The 10206-nt window shown below is 50.8% G+C and overlaps 4 protein-coding genes across 4 annotated transcripts; 2 read left to right on the top strand and 2 right to left on the bottom strand.

Moving 5' to 3' along the window:
• Window positions 1-7: 7 nt before the first annotated feature.
• LOC132255958 (fatty acid synthase-like) lies at window positions 8-4150 on the top strand. The gene is made up of 3 exons (XM_059752131.1): window positions 8-1924; window positions 1986-2344; window positions 2396-4150. The coding sequence occupies exons 1-3, from the start codon at window positions 8-10 to the stop codon at window positions 4074-4076; spliced, it is 3957 nt and encodes a 1318-aa protein (XP_059608114.1). The 3' UTR covers window positions 4077-4150.
• Window positions 4109-4836, bottom strand: LOC132265760 (COMM domain-containing protein 3). Its single transcript, XM_059766533.1, has 2 exons — window positions 4644-4836; window positions 4109-4590 (listed from the first exon to the last, which is right to left on the bottom strand). Exons 1-2 carry the CDS (start codon window positions 4768-4770, stop codon window positions 4124-4126), a joined length of 594 nt encoding a protein of 197 aa, XP_059622516.1. The 5' UTR covers window positions 4771-4836; the 3' UTR covers window positions 4109-4123.
• Window positions 4837-4916: 80 nt separating this feature from the next.
• On the top strand, window positions 4917-9443 carry LOC132256109 (cleavage and polyadenylation specificity factor subunit 1). The gene is made up of 3 exons (XM_059752300.1): window positions 4917-5233; window positions 5289-6080; window positions 6147-9443. Exons 1-3 carry the CDS (start codon window positions 5062-5064, stop codon window positions 9431-9433), a joined length of 4251 nt encoding a protein of 1416 aa, XP_059608283.1. The 5' UTR covers window positions 4917-5061; the 3' UTR covers window positions 9434-9443.
• A 182-nt stretch (window positions 9444-9625) lies between these two features.
• Window positions 9626-10186, bottom strand: LOC132256124 (uncharacterized). Its single transcript, XM_059752317.1, has 3 exons — window positions 10044-10186; window positions 9851-9986; window positions 9626-9740 (listed from the first exon to the last, which is right to left on the bottom strand). The coding sequence occupies exons 1-3, from the start codon at window positions 10152-10154 to the stop codon at window positions 9658-9660; spliced, it is 330 nt and encodes a 109-aa protein (XP_059608300.1). The 5' UTR covers window positions 10155-10186; the 3' UTR covers window positions 9626-9657.
• Between the last annotated feature and the right edge of the window lie 20 nt (window positions 10187-10206).

Genomic DNA, 10206 nt, shown 5'->3' with positions numbered 1-10206 from the left:
CAATTGGATGGCTTTCCTGGACAGCTTCGTCCAGATCTTCGCATTCGGTCGCGATACCAGAGATCTGATGTTGCCCAAGTCCATCCAGGCGATCAGGATCAGGCCTCAGGAAGTGCTGAGAGTGGCAGAAGAGAATCGAGGTTTGCACCAGGTGAAAGTGTGCGCGGAACTCAAGACGATCTCCTCACCAGGACTGGAAATCGTGGACCTGAGGATGAAAACCCTCAGGAAGAACCAGCCAACCGGAAAGCCTGTCTCGGAATCCTTCAGGTTCATTCCACATCTTCCGGCGCCGCAGCTTTCGACCGCGAACGCAGCTCGCGTGTGCGTCCAGAGCTTCCTGGACAATCACCGCTCGTCGAAGGTGAAGATCGTGGAAGTGGATTCGGTTGAGTCTTCCCACGAGATTCTCCCGAACTTCCGTGATGCCGTTGAAGACTTGCCCGGGATTCGGGGAATGCTGATCTTGCTCTCGTCTAAGAAGGCAACGCTGGATGGAATCCACGTGGAAGCTGGAGAGCTGAATACTCAAAAGAACTGCGACATCGTCATCAAGAAGCAGTTCTTCCGCAACGGGACATTTCCGGAGGAGTCCCTGGAGAGTCTCGCCGACGGTGGATATTTGATCTCGCGTGAGGAAAAGTCAATCGAGCTGAAGAGCGTCGCAACATCTGCAGACCTGAGCCTTATCTTCTTCCTGCCCGTGGAGAATGAGACTCTGGTCGTGTTCAAGCGGTCATCGAGGAAGATTCTTCCCAGCACGAGTGTCTTCGAGGCCTCGCAGTTTTCAGTCAGCGAAGAGTGGCTGAAGAACGTCAAGGAAGCCGCGAAACTCGGCTCAGTGACTCTGATGTCGAGCAAGGACTCGAATCCCGGCATCTCAGGCCTGGCGAATGTGGTGCGCAAGAAGATTCCTGGGCAGAGCATAAACTTCTTTTCCGTTGAGGACAAGAAGTTCAGCGATGCGAGCTTCCAGAACCAGGTGAAGCTGACTCTGGCTTCGAACGTCTTCCGCAACGGCCAATGGGGAAGTTTCCGCTGGCTGAGGCTGTCAGATAGGGCGCCGCTCGAGGCCTACGCCGGGAATTGCTTCGTGGAGTTCACTTCGCCGGAAAACGCCCTCGAGTGGAGATCCGGAAGCGTCCTGGGGGCGGCGCAAGGAAATCTCGTGAACGTCATGTTCTGCGGCCTGAATCTGCGCGACAAGGAGATCGTGTCCGGTGAGCTTCCTCTGGAGGAGACCGGGTTGTCGCGCCGCCATTGCGCGATGGCGCTGGGATCGGAGTTCGCGGGCGTGGATCAGGAAGGCCGGCGTGTGATGGGCGTCGTTCCCCACGGCGCTCTGTCCAGCCAGGCTCTGGCCGACGACGCGTTCACGTTCCCAGTGCCGGAGCACTGGACTCTGGAGGAGGCGGCCACTGTGCCGATGGCCTATCTCACGGTCTACTGGGCTCTCTTCTTCAAGGCCAATATCCTGGCGCCGCTCAAGCACGGCAGAAGGATTCTGATCCACTGCGGAGCTGATGAGCTGGGAATCGCGGCGATCAGAGTGTCCTTGGCCTACGGACTGGACGTTTTCACGACCGTTGACTCGATTGAAAAGAAGGACTTCCTTCTCAGCATGTTCTCTGAACTGGAAGAGGACCAAATTGGAAGTTCCTTTGATTTCAGCTTCCAGGAAATGAATCAAGACCGTCCAGATCAAGCTGAACCAAGAAAATTTGATTATGTGTTTAATAGACTGAAGGGCAGAAATCTAACAAATTCCGTTCATTGTCTGGACACTGGTGGAAAATTCCTGCATGTGGGAAAATGGGATATGATTGAAAACAGTGATTTTGGCATGGGTATTTTCCTGAATGATCTCGAATTCCTAGCAGTTCAGATTGAAGGTATCTTTACAGATGTATACGAAAACAAGATGGTAATGTATACTTGCCCGGAGAAGGTCTTACAAATATTTTCTCATGTTTTTCTTGTTCCAGGATCTTGCGAAATTGTTCCGCCAAGATGTCGGAAAGGGCATAATTCAGCCGATACCAGCAGCAGTGTTTGATGCTAATTGTGTCAATGATGCTTTCAGCTATTACAAGAATATTAATCATGTTGGAAAAATCCTTTTAAAGATCAACGATCCCAGCGACGAGGACACCGACAAGTCCACTCTTCCAATTTCAATTTCTCCTCGATTTTCTGCCCAGCCAGAAAGTTCCTTCGTGATCTTCGGTGGCCTGGATGACTTCGGTTTGGAGTTTGTCGATTGGCTGATCGTCAGAGGGGCTCGAAAAGTCGTTCTGACGTCGCTCGGAAAATCGCTCAGCGATTATCAACTGTACCGCATGAGGTGAGGATTTCCAGGAGAACAATGAGCGCAGACTGATTCTCTCTTTCGCAGACTCTGGCAGAGTTACGGCGCTCAGGTCGTCCACAAGCTGGAGAGTCGCGGATCCCGGTCGGAGTGCCTGGAACTGCTCGATCTCGCCCGGAAACTGGGACCGATTTCTGGCATCTTCAGCGCCTCGCTGTGCAGCTCTTGGAACGGAGACGAGCTCTTCGAGGCCAGCGCAGCGGAAGTCAGTGTTTCTTCGGCGAAGAACTTCGATGAGTTGTCCAGGAAGCTGTGTCCGAATCTCGCCCAATTTGTCGTCTTCTCGCGCAGATGGCTGAACAGCGAGGATGTGGAGCAATGCCGAGCTGAACTGAGCATCGCAATGGCGGAGAAGATCGTCCAGGAGAGAGCGGCTCAGGGATTTCCGGGGAAAGTGATTCACTTGGGATCTCTTGAGGGCCAGAAGCCCGAGAAGGGAGTTCTGAGCCAGAAGATCTTCTCTTGTCTGACCGAAGTTGATAAGCTGATGCTCAACAATGAAATCATTGTGGCTCACAGAATCCTGGATAAAACCACGCCCAAGAAATTCTGCGTCCTCAACACGATCAAGGAAGCACTCAAGTTGAAGGAAATTACTTCATTAGATGAAACAGTGGAGAGTTTAGCATTCGATCGCTCGGATGTATTGAGATTGAAGAAGCAGATGAGAAATAAGTTTGACTTACATTTCACTCTTCAGAATCTCCAGAATCTAACTTGCCGCCAGATTCTGGCTATGGTCAAGGAACGAGCACGAGAAAACGAAGGTAAATTGATCCTGACGAACGACAAGAAGCCGAAGGGACTGGAGATGCTGTTGCAGTTCCTCAAAGACAGGAACTCGAGTGCGCAGCAGAAGATCTGCAGAATGCCGAGTCGCGACAGGACGGCGAAGTACAATTCCTGCGTTGTCCTCATTCCGGGCCTCGTGGATATCCTGGATGTGGACTTGCGTGAGATCAGCCTGAACATCGCCTTGCCGGTGTTTTCCCTTCGCGTGACCGAAGACATCGGGCTGTTGTCCGTCGCCGATCTGGCCAGGAGTCTTTTGCCAGTCATCAAGAGGGACGCTCTGAAGATGTCGCAGATGTTCTACCTGGTGGGCTACTCCTTCGGCGTCTTCCTCACGCTGGAGCTGGCCAGGTTGCTGGAGCAGGAGGGAATGACTGGACAAGTGCTTCTGATCGACGGCGCGCCGGAGTTCTTCAGGCTGCTGCTCGCGGAGCAGCTGGGCGATAACTTCGCCGAGGAGGACGTCGAGGAGCTGATCGTGGAGAACATCCTGCGCGTCGTGTTCCCGGAGGAGAATCCCCGGGAGGTGTGGGGCCAGCGCAAGGCGCGCAACTGGCGTGAGCGCGTGCAGCAGCTGGCGGAGGCGTGCAAGAATCAGTTCGTGTACTCGGAGGAACACTTGATGTACATCGCGGAGCTCCTACGCGGCCGCCTGCGCGGCGTGCGTGCGGGCAACGCCGAGATGGTCGATCCTGTGGAGTCCCCGATCACGCTAGTGAGGCCCACGGACGTGTCCGTGGCGGACATCGAACGCGATTACGGAATGGCGCAGTGGACAAAAGGCAAATTCCACCTGAGGTTCATTGACGGCGATCACGCGTCGATGCTGAGGAACAGAAGTCTTGCGCGCATCATCAATGAATTCGACCCGAGGCTGAAGGACAACAGGGAGTTTGAGGATTACATTGGGTTTTAGGACTATTTGCTGATAACCGATGATTTTTTTTGGAATAAAGGTTGTGTTTATTTACCATTCCCTATCTTGTCGCAATGTCTCTCGATGTCCTTCAGCTTGGCAATAAGGAATTGCAGTTCCTCAGTGTTGCACGTGAAGTTGGTAATTGATTTAGAGCCACCGGAATTGCCATCGAAGTCCTCCAAGGTGATCTTGTACAGAAGTTCGCCGTTGGAGTCAACAGAATCTGACTGGACGTTGCAGGTCATCTTCCAGTTGGCATTAGCGACGAAGGGCTCAGTGTAGCCATAAGTGGAGAGTCTAGCTCGCACTTCAGGAACCAATATCTCATATTCCCGGCAGATTTGGTCACAAATTGTGTTCCTGATCTTCTCCTGACTCAGAAGATACTTCAATTCATTGCTGGAGAGATTGTGCTTTGCAGAAATCACTACGATAGTCACAAGTGCATATTCAATCTGAGCTTGAGAACCTCCTGCCAGGATATCTGGAGCGCTTCCTGCATTATCCGTAGCTGGAAGATAATGTGGACTGAGAAGAAGTTTACCAGAAGATAGAAAATATTACCTGTAGTTTTTCTTATGCTTTTCTCAATTATCTTTTGCACGGTTTCATTGTCTGATATGTCGTCCAAACACTTCAAACCTCTTATTACACTTTGGGAGAATTTTAGAGATTCTTTATCACACGACATTCTATTTCTTGGCTGTTTCCTGGACAGAATACCTCTTTGTTATTGTTTCTGGAAAAGCACCCTCCAAAATTCCCGACGGAACGCGAAAAATACCCGAAGAAATGCTCGGTTGCGGCCGGTCATAACCTGAAATATTGTTTCTGTCACAGCGTGATAAACAAACAAGGCGTCCCTCCGAAGGATTTTCTCAAATTTTCCCGAATTCAGTGTGAATTTTGCACTAATTAGTGGTTTATCAGATAGATGAGAGTGATTAGAATAGGACGTTTATGTGGTAATAGATAAATCAGCATGTTTTCCGCGATTTGCAAGCAAACCCATCCGGCGACGGGCATCGAATTTTCCATTTCCTGCCATTTCTTCAATAACTCTGAGAAAAACCTCGTCACAGCCGGTGCCAATGTTCTGAAGGTGTTCCGCATCGTGCCGGATATAGAGCCAAATGCTAAGGAAAAATTTACAGGTGAGATTTTGCGTGTAGTGTTGAGGAGGGAAAGTCACCCGGTCGTTTCTTGCAGACATGCGACATCCGAAGATGCGGCTGGAGTGTGTGGCCATGTACACTCTCTTCGGCAATGTGATGTCCCTGCAATCAGTGTCCCTGGCTGGATCGCAGCGCGACGCTCTGCTGGTGAGCTTCAAGGATGCCAAATTGTCTGTGGTGCAATTCGATCCGGACAATTATGACCTGAAAACACTCTCCTTGCACTACTTCGAAGAGGAGGAGATTCGTGGCGGCTGGACGGGAAACTATCACGTGCCAATTGTGCGTGTCGACCCGGACAATCGATGTGCCGTGATGCTGGTGTACGGCAGGAAGCTGGTGGTGCTGCCCTTCCGGCGGGACAGCACTCTCGATGAGATTGAACTGCAGGATGTGAAGCCGATGAAAAAGCCACCGATTCAGCTGATAGCACGCACTCCAATCCTTGCATCCTACATAATCACCCTGAAGGATCTGGATGAGAAGGTGGACAATATCATTGACATTCAGTTCCTGCACGGCTACTACGAGCCAACGCTGCTAATCCTCTATGAACCCGTGAGGACATTCCCGGGCAGAATCGCCGTGCGATCGGACACATGCACAATGGTGGCGATTTCGCTGAATATTCAGCAGAGAGTGCATCCGGTGATTTGGAGCTTCTCCGGCTTGCCTTTCGATTGCTGCCAAGTGGTGCCGGTGAACAAGCCCATTGGAGGATGCCTGGTGGTGTCCGTGAATGCCATTGTCTACCTGAATCAGAGTGTGCCTCCGTACGGAGTGAGCGTGAACAGTATTGCGGACCACAGCACTCAATTTCCCCTTAGTAAGTTCTGTTTCTTATCACTGAACTTGACAACCTCTCTTTACGATCTTCTTTTCTGATCTGCAGAACCTCAGGATGGCGTCAAGATCACTCTAGACACAGCCCAGATGACTTTCATAGACAATGACAAGCTGGTGATGTCACTGAAGAATGGTGAACTCTATGTCCTCACGCTCTGTGCCGATTCCATGCGGAGTGTCAGGAGTTTTCACTTCAGCAAGGCCGCCTCGAGTGTTCTCACGAGTTGCATTTGCGTGTGTGAGGAGGAGTACCTCTTCCTGGGCTCTCGATTGGGCAATTCTCTGCTGCTGCGACTCACTGAGAAGGATCAGAGCACAGTGATCACGATTGAGGACACGGAGAAGGAGGTGGACAAGGAGAAGGATGTGATGACGAAGCAGCGACGCCTCGAGGAGGAGGAATTGGAGGTGTACGGCTCGGGACCGAAGACATCTGTGCAGCTGACCAGCTTCACGTTCGAGGTGTGCGACAGTGTGTTGAATATCGGTCCAATTGGTCACATGTGCATTGGTCAGCGCGCCAAGGAGGAGGATCAGGAGGAGGAAACCGAAGAGGATGAGGCGGCCACGCAGTGGGACTTGGAGATTGTCACTGCAAGTGGACATGGGAAGAATGGGGCGTTGTGTGTGTTGCAGAACTCAATCAAGCCACAGATAATCACGAGTTTTGGATTGTCAGGATGCACAGATGTGTGGACAGTGGCGGATGATTCGGGAAAGAAGGTGGAGAAGCCCGAAGATTCCACACATGCCTTCATGATAATGTCGCAGGAGAATGCCACGATGGTGCTGCAGACGGGAGATGAGATCAATGAGATTGAGAAGACGGGATTTGCCAACAATTTGCCCACAATCTATGTGGGAAATGTGGGAAATAATAGATATATTGTGCAGGTGACCACGAGGACTATTCGACTGTTGCAGGGAACACGCTTGCTACAGAATATCCCATTTGACAAGGAGGCTCCACTGGCCACAGCCTCGATTGCCGATCCTTACGTGTGTGTCCTGTCGCAGAAGGGAGCAGTTCTCACGCTGGCGCTGCGAGAAGCCAAAGGAACACCTCGATTGGCGGTTAACAAGAACACCGTGAGTCCCCTGCCTCCTGTCATGACTCTGTGCTCTTATAGGGACACCAGTGGCATGTTCACGTCCAAATATGAGGACTCGATGGACAAAGGAGCGGGAAGTTCGCTGTACAACAGCGGATTTGGATACATAAAGCCAGAGCCGAACATGAAGATTGAGGATGAGGAGGATTTGCTGTACGGCGACGCTGGGAATAGCTTCAAGGTGACCAGCATGGCTGAGATGGCAGTTGGGGGCAAGACGAAGGGGGCTGAATGGTGGAGAAGAGGCGTGCAGACATCCAAACCGACATATTGGCTTCTGGTAACGCGCAGCAATGGAAATTTGGAGATCTACTCAATGCCTGACCTGAAGCTCACGTACTTGGTGAACAATGTGGCGAATGGGAACAAAGTGCTGACAGATGCCATGGAGTTTGTGCCGCTGATGACCAATCCTGATGATCCGTCTCAAGGGGATGTGATCATGTCTGGACCACAGTGTCAAGCCACAGCGCAGGAGATTCTCCTTGTAGGCCTGGGAAGTTATGGAAGTCGTCCACTGTTGATGATCAGAACGGAGCTGGATGTGTTGATCTATCGTGTGTTCAGATATGCCAAGGGTCATCTGAAGATTCGCTTCAGGAAGATCAACCACGATATCATATATCAGATGACTGAGTCCAAGAGTCAGCGACATGTCAGTCAATTGAGGTACTTTGGCAACATCTTCGGCTACAATGGTGTGACAGTGTGCGGACGGAATCCCTACTTTATCCTGTTGACGTCCAAAGGTGAGATGAGGACGCATCGTTTGTACGGAAGCAGTGTCATTAAGAGCTTCGCTCCCTTCAACAATGTCAATTGTCCCAATGGATTTCTCTACTTCGACGACAGCAGTGAACTGAAGATCGCCGTGTTTCCCAAGTACTTAACCTACGATGCCGACTGGCCGCTGAGGAAGATCCCACTGAGGTGCACACCAATGCAGATTTGCTATCACACCGAGAGGAAGATCTATTGTCTGGTCACGAGCACGTCGGACATCAGCCAGAAGTACTTCAGATTCAATGGTGAGGACAAGGAGTTGACGGAGGAGAACAAGGGAGAGAGATTCATCTATCCCACAGTGGATAAGTTCACGGTTGTCCTGGTGGCGCCGACCACTTGGGAGATTGTTCCGTCTGCCCAGATTGATCTCGAGGATTGGGAGCACGTGACAGCCTTCAAGAATGTCTCTCTCCTGTGCGAAGGAACGCGCTCAGGTCTGAAAGAGTACATTTGCGTGGGCACAAACTACAATTACAGCGAGGACATCACTTCCAGGGGAAGAATCCTTATTTATGACATCATAGAGGTGGTGCCGGAGCCTGGAAAGCCCCTCACGAGGTATCGCTTCAAGGAAGTGTATCAGAAGGAGCAAAAGGGACCAGTTTCTGCAGTTACCCACGTGCTGGGCTTCCTGGTGACGGCCGTGGGCCAGAAGATCTACTTGTGGCAGCTGAAGGACAGTGATCTCGTGGGTGTGGCCTTCATAGACACCAACATCTTCGTGCACGAGATGGTGTCCATCAAGAGTCTGATCCTCGTGGCGGATGTGTACAAATCCATAAGCATTCTGCGCTTCCAGGAAGAGTATCGCACTCTGTCGCTCGTCTCGCGTGACTTCCAGGCGCAGACAGTGTTCAGTGCGGAGTATGTTGTGGACAATAACAATCTGGCCTTCCTGGTTACCGATGCCGATGGCAATATCATAATCTACATGTACCATCCCGAGTCTAGGGAGTCTTTTGGTGGCCAACGATTGCTGCGGAAAGCTGACTATCATCTGGGACAGCGCATCAATGCCATGTTCAGAGTGCAGTGTCACTTAAAGGATCAGCAGCAGCAGCGCCAGGACGAGCGTCGCCTGCTCTCCAATTACGAACACAAGCACATCACTTTCTTCGGGACACTGGACGGTGGTCTGGGCTTCTGTCTGCCACTGCCGGAGAAGACCTATCGGCGACTCTTCATGCTGCAGAATCTCCTGATGGTGCACTCTGCCCACCTATGTGGCCTCAATCCGAAGGTCTTCCGGACCATCAAGACCTCCAGGAAGATGCAAGCTAATCCGGCGCGCTGTGTGGTGGACGGAGAACTGATCTGGTCATTCATTCAGCTGCCAATGAATGAGAAGTTGGAATTGGCGAAGAAGATTGGGACGAGAATCGATGAGATCTATGGCGATCTGGCGGAAATCAGCTCGGTTTCGGCGGTATTTTAGAGACAAGAACTCTTGGTGAGTTTACCTCACTTTATTACATCAATACTGTTTGGCATATGAAATATACAAAAAAAAAGATGATTTTTCGTTGTAGAAGAATAACCACAGATTGTCTCATTTATGTGTAGCAGCGGCACATTGAACTCTTAAGGAGCGCTAATTTGTGTGCGAAATCACTTTTTGCGATGATGTCAATAGGTTCTAATTAGTTCTGGTCATAAGACTTAGTATTCGTTGGAGATGGAAATGCTCACACTTCTGTCACCTCCTCCCCAGCCATGTCTATAACCGCCATATCCTCCATATCCTGTGAATAAAGGAAAGCTCTTCAATTTTCCACTTTCTGGAAAATATTCTCAGCATTCTCGCTAAAGTGTGTGAAATGTTTCGAGTAACGAAAAATCAGTGTAATCTCACCTCCATAGCCACCATTCCAACCCCAGCCGCCTCCCCCAAAACCACCCCAACCTCCATAGCCTCCTCCGTAGCCACCGTAGAAGTTCTGGGCAGGTTGCAAGTCAGCTCCCTCTTCGCCGGCGTGATCCTCGACTCCCTGCCAATGAATGAATTTGCAGTGAAATCGCTCGATAAATCCTCAATGTTCACTCACTTCAACTGGACTTAACTTCACTACTGTCTCCTTGGGCACATCCTTTTCCTGGAGCACAGGAATTGCGTATGCAGCCGAAATGAGAGCGACTAAACACAGTGCGGCTTTCATGGTGAGTCTCTTTAGTGTCACCACTGGAAAATTCCAACTGTTTCTGAGCCAC

Source organism: Phlebotomus argentipes, unplaced genomic scaffold (assembly GCF_947086385.1).
Source record: "Phlebotomus argentipes unplaced genomic scaffold, Phlebotomus argentipes genome assembly contig_5, whole genome shotgun sequence".
NCBI classification, from domain to species: domain Eukaryota; kingdom Metazoa; phylum Arthropoda; class Insecta; order Diptera; family Psychodidae; genus Phlebotomus; species Phlebotomus argentipes.
Note: the sequence above shows the minus strand (reverse complement) of the source record. Positions and strands in the feature narration are given on the sequence as shown.